The following is a 19,425-nucleotide window of genomic DNA, read 5'->3' as shown; positions in this document are numbered from 1 at the left end:
TTGGTAAGTTTAGTACTGAGCTTAAAGAGTTATTTTGTGTGCTCCCAAATATGCATCATACACATCACCTTTGATTCAAAAAGAAATTTTGATCTTATATCAAATAAGGTGAGACAAATAATTTGTGAGGAGATTGGTGGTTGAAGGTTTTATTTACTTGTTAGCGAAGTACGAGATGAGTCTCATAAAAGAGCAAATGTCTATTGTTTTGAGATTTGTTAATAAAGAGTGATTAATTATAGAGCGTTTCTTTGGACTTGTTCATGTATGTGATACTACAACATAAACACTCAAGGTGTTGAGGATTTCAAGGCCGCGAAAGATCGACGGGTTTCACTTTGATTAACGATGTTTGACATTTTCATACTTGACGTCTAGTTTTTTAGAGTTCTACTATGTTTTAACTTTGGATTATGTGTTTTTCGTATTTTTGAAAATATATAATATATCAGGTTCGGCCCCTGGAACCACATACGATAAACTTCGTTTAACATATGATCTGTGATCCATTGTATGAATCTAAACTTGTCATGAAAAAAATGCACCAATTGGATTGCAACTCATACATTAGGAATGAAAACTAAAAGTTACACGTTTAGTGATATTAAATAACTGATTAAAAATCATCAACTTGAAAAACATAAATAACTGATTAAAAAATAATCAATTTGAAAAACACAAATTGAAACAGATGAATTTTTAAAAACGGGTCACGGTTCTGGTTGCACGGATTAATCCATCGGGTCAAACATTTTTTTTAATTTTAATTTTAGATATATATTTTCAAAATAATTATTATAAATTAAAAAAAATCCATTAGTAAGTTATTTAAAAAATATTTTTACATTTTAAATGTACATTTAAGCCTTATTTTCAATACAACATTTTCAATAGAATATGTTCTTTTATGTGTTTGACATGCAACCTAGTTGGTAAAATAGCACAATTATTTTGTATAAATATATTATAGGTCTCAGGTTCAATCTCGTCTCTGTTAACCTTATATGTTGAATGAGGTAAAAAAAAATACCCTTTTTTACCTCATCTATTGAATGAGGTAAAAAAATACCCTTTTTTACCTCATCTGTTGAATGGGGTAAAAAAATACCCTTTTTTTCATATTGGTGTCTTTAAAGATGGTATGACAATATATGGAACCCCCTATTCACTCTCCAAAAGAGTTGTTGAGGGAAAAAAGGGGACATTCCAACATATATACAGGAGAAATGGTTCAACTCTACCGGATGTGAAACTTCAACATGCGGGTTTCGAGTGAGGTCAATTGGGGTTGTCGGTAATCAGTTTTCTGTACAAATAGAATATGTTCTTTATGGTAGCAATAAAAAAAGAAGCCAAGTTTTTATGTCATAAGAAAATTGGTTGTTCGATCCTAGACTAGAATAGTCTATTTATACATCCGTTTCTTAACGATCCAAGTTTTTATGACATAAGATTAGGTTTAAACGAGAACATATTCAAAATAAAAAGAACATAAGAATGTCTGTATCACATGTGATTTTAGGCTAAAAACACATGATTCAGGCTCGGGTCAACATTGTGCCAAGTGGAAGGAAAAAAAGAAAATATTTTTTCATGTTCTTGAACATGAGAGAAAAGAAAGAAAAAATGTCAATTTTACTAATATACCCTTTAAAAATATATCATTTAGAAGTAAAGTTTTGGAAGAAAAGTTATCGTTGTTTTCTTTCTTTTTCTCTCCTAAAAAGTTTTAAAAACACGATTTTTTTTTACTTTCATATGATTTTGCTAACTTTCATTTTTTTTTCTTCTTCATAAAAATGGTTTCGATAACACAGTGTAAGGAAAACTGGTCCTATAAAAACATTTATAACAGATTTTCTAAAATCGATAATGTCAAAATCTAAAAAAAAATACATTTCTATGCAACAGATTTTCTATTTTAAAAATTACATAATTAAAATATTCAATACAACTTATAAAATATTATATCTGTCTTTTAAACATTTAAATTCAAACATTCTCATTGGTAAAATGAATAAAAAGTCATTTCTCTCTTATAAATAATTATTTTTAAATAAATCTTTAAAATTTATTTATATTTTATTAAAATAAAAATTTTCAATATCTCGATTTTAAAGAATGGTCACACCCTATTAACAAAAGGTTGACTAACGTGTAGACCTTTTATGGGGCCAATCAACGGTTGAGATTTAATCCGGAAACTAGTAATTGCAGGTCTGGAAAAGTAAATTTACAGGCCCAGCGTATAAAACAAACTCTGTTGAGTTTTCCCTCGCTGGCCCCAACTGCGAGAAAGACTGAAACAAGAAGAAGAAGAAGAAGAATTCAGAAAATGGAGAGGAAGAAAGGCATGAAGAACATCTTCAAGAAGCTTCACATAGGCAGCAATCATGATCCCAATCGATCATCAAACGATTCATCATCATCGTCGTCGTCTTCGTCTTCGTCTTCATCGTCTTTCGCCACCGCCGACCAGCGTACACCTTCAACTTTCACTGGACAAACCACTGCTCAGTCTCCATCTACTGCTGCAACTCCTCCTTCATCGTCTCCGACCGTCAATGTAACGACGCGTCCACAACAAGATTACTACTCGTCAGAAGAGGAGTACCAGGTCCAGCTAGCCCTAGCTTTAAGCGTGTCAAATTCGGAGTCTCGGGGTGATTCTGATAGTGATCAGATCCGTGCTGCGAAGCTGTTGAGTTTAGGGAATCACTCTAGCAATAATCATGTCCCCGATAGAGGTGATGCAGCAGCTGATAAGTTGTCTCGGCAGTACTGGGTAAGTTGAACCTCTCTAATCGATACGGTTTACATCATGTTGTATAAAGAAATAAAGAATTATGTAATCTTTGTTCTGTAGCCCATAAACTGACTATAGTTTTGACTATCTCCTATGGAATAGGTTAAAGAATCCTACAAAGTGAATGTTGATTGTATATAAATTCACCAAGTGTGCGTGCGAGTTTTCTTTTCATTTGATATGGGTACGTTGCTATCTTAGGATCTATGCTTAATGACATAGGAAAGTAACATGCTGAGAATTCTACACAAGCACATTCATGGATTTGGGATAGGTTATCCAAACAGCGGCATTCCAGAAATAATTGAATATCCTTTTATAATTATCTGAATTAAGAAATTGAAGTATTCAGGGAGACTGCTTTGGTTTTAGGTATTTGAGTCTTACATTGGATTTATTAATTTGAGCATCATTTAGGCTATTTTTGTTGGCTTAATTGTCTCCTTCTTCCAATTATCAGTTGGGGTGAGAAGTGGTGGATAATAATAAAAATAATCTATAAAAATTTGTAGCAAATTCTATTAACATGGAAGGTTGGTGTAACCCTTTGGTCTGGTTTTGCAGTTTTAGTTATTTCTTTTGACATGATAATGGCAGGGGCTGTGAAGAGATAATATGTGTTTAGTTGTCGCAGTGGGATGAGTGAGTCTTTGTGGTGTCATGATTGTGGGTTTTAGGTGGTAGGGTTGGGGTAATCTTGGAAAATTTGGTGGTGCCTCTTGATTACTTTGAAAAACCTACAGAAAGCACCTTTCAGGTTTGCAAACCCTGATAGTTGATAGCCATAGCATGCTCCACACCATAGCTACACAACCTATGGTGGTATGCAAGTATGGATGACTAAACTCCAAAGGGACACATCCTTCTATATAGTTGTTGGTAACTCAATTTTCACAGGTTTAATTAACCTTTACAATTTCTCTTCACTATAATCGAAAATACAACATAGGAAGAAGAAAGAGAGAAATTATCCACATCTAGATATGAAGATGTTACTAGGACTAGTCGACTTGTGTAGTAAAGATTCTAATATGTATACATATATATGTGTGTGTGTGTAATGAACAAATGTAAAAAACATTCCTTATAAATTAAGTGATCGATAGTCACACTCTGATATGGTATTAATAATCATACAAATATTTTTACACTTGTATGAGTTTAATCTTTGTCTGGTATTGTCCATTTACGGTTTTCTACATGAGTTGACTTACACTTTTTGGTCTACTAGGATTATGGTCTCCTTGATTATGAGGAGAAAGTAGTAGATGGCTTCTATGATGTATATGGGCTTTCCACAGAAATGGTAGCCCAAGGGAAAATGCCTTCTCTGTCAGATCTTGAAACAGACACTGGGAGTTCCGGTTTTGAAGTTATTGTAGTTAACAGAGCAATTGATCCTGCCCTAGAAGAGCTGTTGCAAGTAGCCCACTGTATTGCATTGGACTGCCCTCCTGCCGAGGTCAATCTTTTAGTGCAGAGGCTTGCTGAACTTGTGACAGAACACATGGGTGGACCAGTGCGGGATGCTAATATCATCTTGGCAAGATGGATAGAAAGAAGCACAGAGTTGAGGACGTCACTCCATACTAGTGTATACCCTGTTGGATCCTTACGAGTTGGGTTGTTACGTCATCGTGCTTTGCTTTTCAAGGTCAGCCGTCATCCTCAATTTTTTAGTCTTTTGTCTTATTGTCTGTAATCCAGACATTACTTGGTTTCAATTCTGTATATCTTGGCTATTTTACTAGGTAAAACTATATCCACCAAGTAGTACATGCATACTGCAACATTTACAATTGATGTGCCAAGGACATGCATTTTCTAGTTCCTTTTTTGTACTTTAGCAATCATTCTCATGTATGATAGCTCTACCAGGAACTGTGGATATACCCCTATTGCCTTAAATGCTCCTACTTGTTTTAATCTTAACTCCTGTTGTTTACTGTGTGCACTCAATTTACTTGTTTGAATGTTATTTCATGTTGATTAACGTGTGTACGTCCCTCCCAAGTTTGTCTCAACCTTTTCATCAACTCCTCAAAACTTCTTTTCTCATTTGCCAATCTTACTCTTTGCAGAAAGTTTTTGTATCTGGGGGTCTTATCAGAAACAACCTGTTTACATCTGGGGGTAGAGGAATGATTGCATAATCTTACCCTCCCCAAACCCCATTTTGCATGGGTTTACTACGTTCTTTGATTTGGTGTATAATCACTGGAATAGTTATGAGGTGACCTTGTGTATGCCTTTTAGGAGATATTAGGTATCATTGTCCAATGAAAATCTTCACATCCTCCCAATCAAGTTAAGGTATGTTGTATATATGCAATAGAGAATTCCCGGTGCAGTCATCGTGCAAGATAAATATACATCAGAATGTCTTCCAACTTCGAAAGTTAATTTAGCAAGACCGTGTTATACCAATCTACTTTGTTGCTTCCAGTAAGGAAAAGCTTATGTTCCATTACTTAGGAATAATCCTTTTCCCCAAATTGTGACTAAGAACATGCTACTTAATATGCAAGACGAATGACACAAATGTGCAATCATCACAGAATGGAAGGATCTTTTTCAAAACATAACAAACACAGAAATAAAATTGCAAAATGATCCAAGATGGATGATCGAGCTAATGCTTGATGAGTTGGTGTTTATCGATAAAATGATAGCATACTAGTTTTTCATTGCTACACTCTAAAGTCACAGGAGTTGAGTGGCACGGAGAGAGAAAGCAAAGACTAGAAGTTGAGAAAGAATAGTCTCAAAATTAAGAAATCACATGAGGAAGAGTGAATGGGCTATTCCCCCAGACATGGTATAGAACACTAGAACAGCATATTGCCTGTTGTCACTCTTGCTACGTCACCTCTATCTCATCTCTCCGTTTCTCTTTTTTCACCTAATTCCTTTTCCCTTTCTACTTGATTTTAGGCAAATTATATCTGATTGTGTTTTTTGCCTGGAAATTGGCCTAAATCTAAACAGGCCACTTTTGTTTCTTCTGAACTTACCATGATTTAAATATTATCAAGTAATGCCAAGGAGCTGATAGACAAGCATAGTCCTTGAGGGGCCAAAACAATTCTATTTCCTGTTCCACCTCAGATAGCCCAACTCTGGCCTCTAACCTGGCTCACACACTCTGTATGTCGTTTCGTTTTCTGGTGTTGCATCCTTAATTTGCACAGCATATGAAGTGCATCACTTTGAGCTTCAAGCACAGTGGTATATGCAAGCCAAAGGAATTTAGACTATACAAAGCATTTCACTACCATATCAGCTGTGAAGGTGCTAGTTTGTCCTTATTCTTTGCAACTTCTACAGGTATACATACATAATAGTCGACACACACACACACACACACTCTCTTAATAGATACAAATTTCAGTGGACATTTTGTAATATGATTTGGGTTCTAAACGAACATACATCAAGCCTCAATCTGATTTAGGCTTGTTGAATACAAGTATAATAGTCAAACTACGAAACTATATGGAGGAAAGTTGATTACAGTTTGATTGGAATAGTGTTGAAAAATCAATTAGTTTTGTGTTGGAATGTATGTCTATGTCTGCGCAATTTGTTTGACATTGTGTTTGAATGTGTGTGGTATGGTGTTTGAATATGTTTATGGTTTATGTTGGTAAACAGAAGCGGTGGTTCTCAGCTGGTTGATTTGTCATTCATTGATCAAGATTCAAATATTTACTTCAACCCCTTTAATATTTGGCCAAGATTTGTAATTAGGATATTTTTATTCAAAATAATATTCTTTTCCACATGACATGTTAACCAATAAACTGGTTTGGAGGGTGAAAACGAACACAAATAATTGTTGGAGGATCTTATTTATGCATTTTGCTGTATTTTGTGGACTGCATTTAGATTTTTGAGTGAAGTTCCATTTGTTTTTCTTCAAATAACTCTATATAAGTCTGCATCAGAATAAAGTTGATTGCGAAACAAATTTACATCATAAGAAAAGGTTGCTACTAATGGTCTAGAGCTAACAGATTAATATGCAACACATACACATCTCTAGGAATGGTTTTCGTGGAAGTATCCAGGCCTTTGACTGGTAGGCATTTTAGAATCACATGCATCTGCATTTTGTGAGATAGCTAATTGGGCCCAGCCCTATCTTCCACTCTTTTGGGCCATCTGGAATAAACATTCAACACTTTGGGCTTGGGAAAGATTGGATCAGATTAGATGGATACGTATCATTACTCCCTCCTTCCAATAAAGTCTTTTCGTCAAGACTTGTATCGTAAATTGACCCTTGATTACGTTTGCATCCTCCCACGTCTCTTCTTCCCAAGACTGCTCCTGCCAATGTATTAGCCATTGCTCCACTGATTTCCCACCTTGTACAACTGTACGTACCGCACAAATCTCTTTGGGAGACGGTAAATCTTTGTCATCTAATTCTAGCTCGGGAGGTAAAAATTGGGCAACCGTAGGCGACAAAACAACTTTTTTTAGTAATGAGATATGAAATACCGGATGTATACGTAACGATGGAGGTAACTCCCGTTTGTAAGCAACCGGTCCAGTCTTTTCGATAATCTTGGACAGTCCAAAGAATCTAGCTGCGAGCTTTTGATAAATTCGTTTGGTCACAGTCATTTGACGGTAAGGTTTCAAAGTAGAGTTCCGCCTTTTTGATCCATCCTTGAGGATCGAAACCAAAAAACTCAGGCAACTTCACCTTCTTTGTTGCCCAAGGAAGGTGATCGTTCGATAATTGCTCCCCTCCCTTATCAAAGGAAACGTTGGATTTCTTTTGAGAGAAGAAATCCGATTGATCCTCCTCAAAAATATCGGACCGTTCACCAGTATTGGTACCCGATGGCTTACCTTGTTGTTTCATCCAATTCATCACAAATTTGCGAAACTCAGCTTGTTCCACTTGATCCGATTCCACAAAATGTATTGCCGATTTGATCTCAGTCACATCTGATTGAAGTTTCTGAATCTGTTCCTCATGATGATCCAATCGAGCTTGTTGAGAATGAGTTTCCATGGAGAATTCCTGCAAATCAACGGTTGGTCGGACCAATGATAGGAACTCAAACAATTTGGAAGAATGAAAGGATTAAAAAGCAAGGGAAATCAGCAATTGATTATTAACGAAATTGGAACTTACCATTGAAAGAATAAACACAACTCTAGGGAAACTTCCCTCTCTCAAAGCCATAGCTAAGAGCCTAACTCAATTAACAAGAAAAATCACAATGACCTCATGCTACCGACATTCCCCCCATTTATTAGACACACTTTCAATCTGAGATAGCTAATTGGGCCCAGCCCTATCTTCCACTCTTTTGGGCCGTTTGGAATAAACATTCAACACTTTGGGCTTGGGTAAAGATTGGATCAGATTAGATGGATCCGTATCAACCTCACAATAGACAAGATAGACCATAATAATAGGTATTATTTATCATAATTTACAGGTGCTAACACTTCTAATCTCCTGTGCTCAATTTTTTTTCTTAGTCTATATGGCCATGGGGTCACATTGACTTTTATCTTATCCTTTTACTCTTCTGAAGTGCAGGTATTGGCTGAAAGCGTTGGAATAACATGCAGGCTTGTCAAGGGTAGTCACTATACTGGTGTTGAGGATGATGCAGTCAACATCATCAAGTTGGACAATGGAAGGTAATATGCGGTCCTTTCACATATCCTATTCTAAATATTTACATGAAGATTGTACTTTTTCTGTTGTAACTTCATCTTAATGTCTTCATATCGAAGCCATAACAGTCAGCTCCCAGGAGTCATTATTTTAGCTCACAAATTTCATTTTATCTTATCTTCCCATTGTAATGATGGTGTATATTCTATTAGACCAAGTTAATTATTTGTCCTTATTTGATGTCAGGCATCTATTATATTTCCTCCACAATATTATCATGTTCTAAATCATCCTCAACAGTTTTCACACTTATGGTGCGGGTTTTATCTTTTAACTTGCTATTTTGATTTACTTTCTGGTACCATGTACCAAATTGGGTGGAATGATGTTGAGATCACTTAAAACTATCATACACCCGACCTAATTAAAAATTTCTGACAATATTAGCAATCTACACATAATCTCAATAAATCATTGTTCATGTTGTATTGCAAGGTTTTAATTCTTCGATCTTCTCTTTTCTTATTTGTGGGACATAAAGAGGTGGATAAGTTTCTTAAAAGCTTTAATTTCAACAGACCTAAAACCAGTTTGGAGAAAGAACTTGCATGTGTGTTCTTGAATGTAGTGAAAAAAGGAAGATGTTTATAACTAGTTTGACATGTTTAGTTATTCTTGTGTGTATGTGGCTCACTGCAAAATATGTTCACTTTATTTTTGGTTAGTTTTCAATGTGTAAATTGCATGTGTTTTTGCTTCTACTCCCAATTGTATAAAGTTTCTTGTATTTCCTGCAACTTGTATCTTTTTGATGAAACTCGGTTGATCTTTATTCCCTATTTCTGCATAATAATTATGCTTAAATGTTAGGATACAGTTTTCTTTTTCTGCTTCTAAATGTCTTCCCTTACCTTCAGCGAATTTCTGGTCGATCTGATGGCATCCCCTGGAACACTTATACCTGCGGATATATTCAGTGCAAAGGATTCTTCCTTGAAGTCATACATGCCAAAATCCAGCAAACTTCCAGGTGTCCAGTCAACTAATGATTTTGGACTTCCTTTGCGACCTGTTTCAAGCAATATTGGTCAGAACATTGAAGTGCAAGATGGTGTTGGTTCAGGTAGCATGTCTGGTTCCGAAAGGAAAGAACCTTCAAATTCAGTGGCAAGCCCGAGTGACACTGGTATTATTTCGTCTCCAGCAGGAAAACGAGCATCCCCTTCTAGTCAATTGGATCATATTCCCTCGTCCGCAATTGGCAGTTCTCTGTATAAAGGGGGTCGTGGGCCGAATGCAGCTGGTGGTGGCTTAAGGATGAATGTTAATATAGTCCCATATACACAGAATAGTGCAGAGGACAATAAAAATCTTTTCACTGAGCTCAACCCATTCCAGATTAAAGGATCCGGGAAGGCTTCGATGCAGACCAGTAATATGGAAAATAAAAATGAGGAGCTTCGTAGGGCAAAAAGTAACCAAGTGTCTGGTCGACCTCCTGTTCCACTAATGTGGAAAAACCGCCCTGCTATTAATGAGGTCCCCAGGAAAAAGGAGCATGATTATATAGAGGGCATCTCATTGAAAAACCATCGTGAAACTAATGATTCTACCATGCCAGCTTCCACCAGCTCAGCTGCACCAGGAAGAATACATTCTGATGGTTTGAAGTTGCGTGTTAATTTTAATGTGACTCCAAAAGAAAATAATGAGAGTACTTCAAATGCAGCTGAATCCGAAGCTGCGTGGGCTGAGTGGAAAAACTATAGATTGTCTTTGGAGGTGGTAGGTAACAATAGCAATGCTTTCCCTCGGAATAACAGGTTGGACCAGGGAAAAATGCATGAAAATAATGCGGTCGGTGGGAAAGATGTTAGAAAAACTTCAAATGATCGAGTCAATCTTAACAATCCAAAGCTGATGGGACCAGAAAGCTCATCCTCGTCAGTTGATTCTTTTCCACCTCAGATTGATCCTGTAATAGACGATGTTGGAGATTGTGAAATTCCATGGGAAGATCTGGTAATTGGTGAAAGAATTGGACTAGGTAACAATATAAAAGAGTGTGACTATATTATATTGTTTTTTTCTTCCTTGCATGGACCATAAGCTTCCTGGTTTAGGAGTCTCACACTCATGCTTCCAGATTCAAGTGGATATATTCCGCATTTCAACCCCCATATAGTTAGTGTGTACCCATGATCATCGTGTACTGTACATTACACTGCTTACCTCTCAGATTTAGAATGCACTGTTTGCTTCTTAGTTCCCTTTTTCTTATACTTTCTTATTTATTTCGATCTGTAGGTTCATATGGTGAGGTTTATAATGCTGATTGGAATGGCACTGTAAGTTTCTGTTTATCTTCTTAAGAAAATAAGTTTGTGGTAGTGTGGGAGAAGTTTTCAATGATCTACCACATAATTATTATGAATGATTTTCTTTCACAAAAAAAATGTAAATATATTGATTATTACCGAACGCATAGCCAAATGTGTCACTTCCTTCACACAGACTACTATGTTACCTAATTAGTTAATGTTTCTTTAAACAGGAGGTGGCAGTGAAGAAGTTCCTTGATCAGGATTTTTCAGGTGCTGCTTTAGCAGAGTTCAAGAGAGAAGTAAGTCCCGTAAGAGTAAATATGTAGGGATTGTTACTTTGTAGGTTAAATTGATCATCAACCATGGGTTGTACGAATCATGAAAAATGGCTCCTGCCTTATCATTGCAAGCATGGAAAACAGAAAGATAAGGTCAAGTTACGCAAAATATATTTATATATGTGTTGCATGCTAGCATATAATGCCATTGGTCTTAAAATCTCAAATGATTTAAAATCACTATTTTCATACCCCACACCCTCCTCCATATAACGCAGGCCTCTGATACCCTAACTACCAACTTCCCTAACCTCTCACTGTCTACCCATCCTACCTCCTACATCCTATCCACACTAGCTACAGGTCCCTACCTTAAATCTACTACCCTAGTCCTGTGATTGACCCTAGAAAAAAACAGGTGACAGAAAGAGTGTTTAGGTAAGTTCAAATCTGAAGTCTTACGAGGAGACCAAATGATTGATGTTGTATGGCACTAACAATGCCACTTGCTCCTATATGCAAATAAAATTAAGTACATAGACTGAAAGAATTAACAATCTGGTGGACAAATTTATCTATTGTTGGTTTAGTGTTTTTACTAGATCAAGGGTTGTTTGGGTACTTGTCTATTCCTTTATGAAAGAGATGGCTTGCAGAGCATAGAAGCTCACCTCTTAGTGTTTGACACCAGGTTAAATTCGAGGAATAAGTCACTAAAAATGAAGATGATAGTAAACCATATTTCTAGTTAGATATTTGCTTATTCAACTATGCTGTTTAAAAGATCTAGTTGGCTAGAAAATATTGAGATCTTTTGTTTGACATAGTTCCATGTTGCTTTCTGAATGTGTCTGACACTTGTTTCCAGGAATTTTATTTTGTAAAGAGTTACAAGGAAAATGAAACATAGAAAACTGAATGGTGACTATTGAAAAGTAAATCTGAAATGAGAAAACATGCCAGAAAATCCAAAATGCCAAAAAAAGGCAACTAATCAGTTCTAAGTGATAATGGAAGTTCATATGGATGGTTAGTTAGCATTTGCGTGGCTCTTCTCTGTCTGTAACCACTGATGTATATCCCCTTCTGTTACAAGTCTTACTCCATCTGTTATTGTATGCAAACTGACTTTATGGAAACTAGAGCTTCTCTTTTCCATCTTTGCCAACTAAACAATTTGTTTAGGATCACATTATCACACTATAAAGCAGAAATTTGTTTTAAGCATGTGAACTTTTGTTACAGGTGCGCATTATGCAGAGATTGCGCCATCCGAATGTTGTGCTTTTTATGGGTGCTGTCACTCGTCCCCCAAACCTTTCAATTATCACAGAATTTCTCCCAAGGTCGGTTTATTTTTGGTCTTCTATAGTTTTTGATATTCATGGAAAAAAGGTAACCCCCACCTCTTTCCTAGAATGTGATTTAATATAGGTTCTACTGCAGATCTTAAATTAGAATTACAGTTCCAATTTTAATCTTCACTTTTGAATGATTATGACAAAGCCAAAGTTTGACAATTCGGAACTATTAATTTATTAGTATATCAATGTGAAATGAGTTAGTGATGAACCAAAGTAAGAGGTCCTTTCTGTAATTCCTTGAAGAATAGAGGAAGAGTAGAAAAAGAACCACGCTTGAGTTAAATGAAAAGAAGCATGTTCTTTGTCGTAAACCGGATTTTTTTTTTCTGCTTTTGGTTGTTACACATCCTTTAATTCAGTGTGGAACTACAATAAATATATTTGCTGGACAAAAGGCTCCAATACCAATCTATGTAGGTCAGTTCTTTATGAGAAAGGAATAAAAGGAAAACAAACAAACCCAGGTCTCTAAGCGGCACATCTGTAATAGGATCTTTCCCACGACAAAATTAAGGCTTCACTGCAAAGGGACATTTATCCAATAGATGATAACACAGGCGACAGCAGTTGAGTATTGGCTCTCTGTTCTATCTTTTAAGGGAGTGGAAACCAGAATACTACAAAGGGGACATCATACTATGAGAGAAAATGCTTCAAATAATAAATAAAGTCTAATTATCTGTCGCCAGTATATGTTTTGTTTCTTATAGATATAGTTTATCAAATTTAAAATGCATTTTGGGAACAGTCTAGATATATCCTTTGTGTGTATATATGGCAATTTTCTCGGATATGTTGGACACAAGCACAAGATTCTAAATTAGCTAAAAGATTCAGCCACCACTTAACTTCTAGATGCTAGATTTTGCTTTTGTTTATATGGAGCAAACTTTTACAAAACAGCCTTATCAGGCATCACAAAAATTATGTAATGCAATCGATATCCAGTGCACTATTCCATTTATAGTTGCAGTCATTTAAATCTGGTTTACAGTATAATTATTAATGTCCTTAGCTGTTAACATGAATGGTTTTAGTCCATGGGTAGTAAAAAATGTAAATACCTTTGTATGTAGCCTTAAGCATTTAAGTACTGCATCTCTGGGTCGTTTTGATAGGCTACTCTTTCTGGCGGAAGAATATATTTTAACAATGTATGGGGGCTCAGGAGGGTTGAAGGATGCTGAAACGTTTCTTATCTGTTTATGGTTTGCCAACTTATCAAAGCCAAAAGTCTTTTTCATATCAATCCTGGTCATGTTGGATGTAATCTGCCAGTCTGTGTGCACAATCTTATTCTAACAAATTTTAACCAATATATAAAGTTAGAATTGTTAAACCGGGGGGGGGGGGGATGGGAGATGCGATGGGCATGTGTATGCTGTCATTTGTTTGAGGGTATATACTCTAATATACGTTGGAAAATCAATGAGGAAAGTGGTTATTGTAATAGGTCTTAAATTTGAAACAGGTTGACTGGAGAGAGAAAGAGATGGAGAGAGAGAGAGAGAGAGGGAGGGAGGAGAAAAAGAAGAGATAGATAGATGGAGACCAATGCCATTTCTACCTTCTTCTAGCCTTGGCATCCATGCCAGCTTCAGCTGTTCTCATGGGCATAGCATCTGTTTCCGCATCTCCTTATTAGGGCCTGTTTGTTGCTTAATAGGACTCGCAACTTATTTGGTCAGTTACACATGACTGTTTGGTAGTGGCTTAATGATATAGAAAGTGGCTTATTCAATAAGCTTCTAGGGGGGAGTATTTTGCTGAAAGCCAAGTTTTTTCCGAAGCTTGCTCCTCCCAATTAAAAAACATGTTTCTTCCATCTATGAAAAAACCCTCCCAAACAAAAAAGCTTCCCAATCTATTCAGACAAATTTATCCACACAGACAACTATACTCATACACGACTTAATGAAAAATCAACCAAACAGCCCCTTAGTCATCCCTCCCCTTGCACAAGATGGCTCATGATGGCCATGCTCCAGCAGACGTTTTCTTTCTGTAATGACAAAACATAGCTGTCTTATGCTTATCTTTTCTTGCACTAATAAAGAATTACAGTCACCATTTAAATACAAACGGGTCAGAAATAGACCCTCCCAGGTTAAGGAAAAATAAGTAAATATATATCTAAAAGATGTGTGGTACCTTCTTGAACCCATGTTGCCTTTGCAATTTTGTGAAGTCAAATGCATCCCTGTATGATGCACCAGGTTATTTAGGAGAATAACCTTTTGATAGATTTTTTTAAATCCATGACCTTTTGACAAAATTAAGATTTTAGAATGTATGCTTGTAGTCCCAAAGCTTGAATCTTTTCCTTCAAGTCGTGTTTGCTGATATATAGCCTGCCACTACAAGAAAAGGACACTACTTGTCATATATCCTCACGCCACCACGCATGCATGGATGCACACACTTCTAAACACATTTTTATGTATCAAGTATTTTTGTTAACACGGTTTAGCATAAACAACTTTTGCTCTTCAGAGGAAGCTTATACAGGATAATTCATCGTCCACAGTGCCAAATTGATGAAAAGCGTAGAATCAAAATGGCTCTTGATGTGGTAAGAAATATACATATACATCTATATTATCAACTTATTGGCCTTTGTGCCTTATTATTGTTTGAATGGCCTTTTCTGTAGGCAAAGGGGATGAATTGTTTGCATACAAGCATTCCCACAATAGTTCACCGGGACTTGAAATCTCCAAATTTGTTGGTTGATGAAGATTGGAATGTCAAGGTAATATACCCCGCTTCTTTTTATAACAGAAAATAATTGGGAATTTATAGGACATAAGTTGCTAAATCAGGAATACATAAAAGACATGAGATGAAATGAGATGTGTTTTAGTAAGTGAAATGTAGTGAAAGAGGACATAAAATTATGACTTTATTTTTTGATCCCTTCTTTGTCCAGCCTTTGCTTGGCACCTAGTAAAATCTACATAACATTTTGCTTGAAGATTTCGGTTACATAGATTCTCCACTCCGTTTTTGTACAATTTCTTCCTCATAAACTGACGTCGGCTTTTGTAGCATCACTAGTAGTATATTTGTCCACTCCGTTTTTGTAATGGTTCTTCCTTATAAACCGATGTCGGCTTTTGTAGTATCACTAATAGGATAGTTGTCTCTTTAAACATGCCTATATTAGATTACGGGTGTGTTAAAAACAATGTATTTTTAAAATGAAAATAAAAATGAATCTTCACAAACATAATTACCAATATTGAAAATCAAATATATTTGTTATATAACATATATATATATATATAGAAAGAGAGAGAGAGAGAGAGAGAGAGAGAGAGAGGTGGTTTCGTTTACAAACCCAACCATTAGTACAAATCAATCTCAACCGTTCATCTAGTCTAATGAATATCTAACTCGATGAATATCTCGATTGTTTTCTAATATAAAACATTGATCATAATAAATGAACTCTGATAATCTTCCTTAAATATCCACATCATAATAAATAAACTCTCATCATTTCTATAAATATCTCAATTAATTGGTTTGTATGGTTTGTTCTAATGGTTGGGTTTGTAAAAGATCTCTCCTATATATATATATATTTAACAAAATAAAAAAAATTAATTGGTTGTATTAGGGTCGGGTAGTGGCATCCCCAATCCTGCCCTCCCCCACTTCTGGTATCAAAATAATCCCCCGTCCCTTCCCCGTTAGGGTCACGGGTAAAATTTTCATCTCTAGGTGTGTTCTTCAGGATGTTTGACCATCATCAGTTGCCATCGCTTTAAGGCGTGTGTGCATGTTTATGTCTTTGTATGGATTGTTATATATGAAATGACAGTTCTAACCCTGCAGGTATGCGATTTTGGGTTGTCACGCTTGAAGCACAACACTTTCTTATCATCCAAGTCAACAGCAGGAACGGTGAGAAGTTTGATTATGTTCAAGAATGCACCATGTTGTTTATGTTTGCTGATAACATGTGGTCAAGGGGAATTTTACTAAAATATCCCCTGACCACATGTTTATCAATTTCCTATTTGTTGATGTCTACATGCTTTCATGAATGCCTTCCTGAACCCAACTCATCTTTGATTTCATAGCCCGAGTGGATGGCACCTGAAGTTCTGCGGAATGAAAATTCGAATGAGAAGTAAGTTTCTATAATCACCTGTCATTCTTTCATCCTCATCACCATAAAGTGATTTTGGATGATCTTTGTAGACACTTTTGCATGTATTTGAATACAAATTAACAAAATAAATCTCTTTTTGATCTTCAAAAATGTGTTAAGAATATAGGGCTATTATTGTCAATAATCACGTAGGGTTTATATAGGGCTATTATTGTCAGTAATCTCGTAGGGTTTCTTGTTGGCTTTTCTATGATTTCGGTCATGGCCCACATATGTAATATGTAAGTATAATTTTTCTCTATGTATTGCATATTTGATTTCATAAATACCGGAAAATTGTATGGTAGATTTTTATTTACCTAAATACCCCCACTAGTGAAAAGATTGAGAGAATCTTATGGATCATGGCCAAATCCTTGTTTTTGTTTTTCGTTTTGCAAGCCAGGGTCTTCACGGAAACAACCTCTCTACCCCTTGGGGTAGAGGTGAGGTCTACGTACCTCCTACCCTCCCCAGATCCTACCTCTGTGTGGGATATATTGCATTAGTTTAGTTTGCTACTCTTGTCTTATAATGATATATTGCATTAGTTTAGTTTGTGTTTGTTGTATGTACAGGTGTGATGTATATAGCTTTGGTGTTATACTGTGGGAGCTTGCAACTCTAAGACTGCCTTGGAGTGGGATGAACCCGATGCAGGTCGTGGGTGCTGTCGGCTTCCAAAATCGTCGCCTCGACATCCCCAAGGATGTCGATCCGTTGGTCGGAAGAATAATCTGGGAGTGCTGGCAGACGTAAGTCCTTCAGTGTCCATTGATGTGGGACGAATTGTTACAGTTTTTGTGTCGTTAACGCCCCGCCCCTACCCTGGCTTATCATGTTCAGTTTTGTTTTTTTCTTTTTCTTTCACTTGCAGAGATCCAAATCTAAGGCCTTCATTTGCGCAACTCACCGTAGCTCTAAAGCCATTGCAGCGACTAGCAGCTGTATCTTCACAAATTGACGAGCAGCAGGAGATTTGAGCAAGTTTTTGACCCCATGTTTCCTCTCGTATAAAAGCAAAGTTTATGAAATGAGTATATAATAGGAAAAAGGGGATGAAACAATAATCTGTATACCAATAGATTGTGCATAGTTTTGGGTGTATGTAAATACGATTCATAAAGATTTGACGACGTTTTCTTTGTGTTTGATGTTCGAAAATGGAAGCGAAGAAAGTTCAGTTTTTTCACCTAACGGTTCGTCTATTCTACCGGATTTTGTCCCTCAACTTTATATACTTGGTTTTTGTCTATTACGATTTTCAACGAATTCCGACCCTCGTCAAACGGTAGTTAACTTTTTTTGTTAAATCCAATTAAATATCTAATTTTAATAAAACTATACAAACTAATTATAGCCGTCCATCGAGTGTAGTAAATGTCTAATTCCATTTGGTTTTATAATCTAAGATCATGATCATAATAAATGAACTTTATCATTTTTCTTATATACATATATATATATATATATATACATCAATCGTGATTAATGAATCATGACAATTGTCTGTAAATATCCCGATTGTTTCTTTACATAAAAATTGATTATGGTTTGTAAAACTTGTTAGAATTATATGGTTTGCAAATGAAACGTCTTGTGTGTGTATGTATATATATAATATAAACATATATACTAGACAAATTACTTGTATACAAATGTGCATAACGTACGAATGAATGGTTATCAGGGTGTTCTTCAAATTTGATTTTTTTTTTTGCATTTTTAGTGATGCTACAAAAGCCGACATCAGTTTATATGTGTTTGTGTGTATTGAGGAAAGTTCAAATAAAAACTAATTTTCCATTGTGAATCGGTGGACAAATCTTGGCCATCCATCTCTATTTGATTCAAGAACTCATATTAAACAGGTTTTTTTAATTAAAATTTTAGTTAAGGGTGATTAGGGATAAAAAATAGATATATTTTCAATCAAGCTCACAATTAGTTATATGAATTTTTTTTTATTTTTTATTTAAAAACTTTTACCCCCTTAATTTTCAAACGAAAATCGTCTTGAAATTTACTAATATTTTCATTAAACAAATTACATAAAAAAATGAGAATTTCATTATGTTCTATATGTCATCAATGTTGGGATATTTTTTTCGTTTAAACCTTTTTTTACGTGAAATACTCATTATGAATATTCATGTACGTTTAAATGTGTATAATAGTTCAACATCGTAAGTCTGCAATTTGACATCACCTTTTTCAACACTTTCTTCAACGTTGTAAGTACGTAACATGACACTACGTTCTTCATGATTGTAACCCAACACTCATTGAGATTGATTGAGAACACGTCGAGACCGAGCGAAAACCTATTGAGACCGATCGAGAATCTATCGAGACCGATCAAGAACATATCGAAACCGGTCGAGAATCCATATATTGACTTGCAAACCACGTTATTTGTACAAACCCCATTCAACTAATCATAATTTTTCATTTTGTTCATTTTTTGTAATTATGAGAGGTTGATTAATCATTTTTATTGTGGAGCATGTTAATCATAGATATTATCATCTTTATTATTTTAATTTTAGAGAAATTTATTAAACAATTTCATTAAAATTTCATAACCATATATAAAACAATTTCATCAAAAAAGTATTATATGAAACAATTTCACAAGATTAATCAATTTCATGAAAAAATTTCATAAGAATAAAAAATAAAATCGACGGATGAGAGTGGTTTGTACGGTTTGTACAAATTATATGATAATACTTTATTTTATTTATTTTGATAGTACTTTATTTATTTTTATATATGTAGGGGCCTATTATATGATAATACTTTATTTTATATATATATATATATATATATATATATATATATATA

General features: G+C 35.4%; 1 protein-coding gene across 6 annotated transcripts; it reads left to right on the top strand.

Moving 5' to 3' along the window:
- Positions 1-2,305: 2,305 nt before the first annotated feature.
- Positions 2,306-17,775, top strand: LOC112515127 (serine/threonine-protein kinase EDR1). 6 transcript variants are annotated; one of them, XM_025121800.1, is made up of 14 exons: positions 2,306-2,785; positions 4,038-4,460; positions 8,373-8,476; positions 9,371-9,483; positions 9,577-10,500; positions 10,761-10,801; positions 11,008-11,076; positions 12,301-12,401; positions 14,913-14,991; positions 15,073-15,171; positions 16,260-16,328; positions 16,508-16,557; positions 17,157-17,333; positions 17,456-17,775. In XM_025121800.1, the coding sequence occupies exons 1-14, from the start codon at positions 2,336-2,338 to the stop codon at positions 17,559-17,561; spliced, it is 2,805 nt and encodes a 934-aa protein (XP_024977568.1). In that variant the 5' UTR covers positions 2,306-2,335; the 3' UTR covers positions 17,562-17,775. The 6 variants fall into 6 exon arrangements, with proteins under 6 accessions (XP_024977568.1, XP_024977567.1, XP_024977566.1 ...); XM_025121799.1 differs by having other exon boundaries at positions 9,371-9,576; positions 9,661-10,500; XM_025121798.1 differs by having other exon boundaries at positions 9,371-9,576; positions 9,658-10,500.
- The last annotated feature ends 1,650 nt before the right edge of the window (positions 17,776-19,425 follow it).

This window comes from Cynara cardunculus (assembly GCF_001531365.2).
Source record: "Cynara cardunculus var. scolymus isolate 2C chromosome LG 7, CcrdV1, whole genome shotgun sequence".
Lineage (NCBI taxonomy): Eukaryota > Viridiplantae > Streptophyta > Magnoliopsida > Asterales > Asteraceae > Cynara > Cynara cardunculus.
The sequence above is the reverse complement of the archived record's forward strand: the minus strand, read 5'-3'. Positions and strand labels throughout refer to the sequence as shown.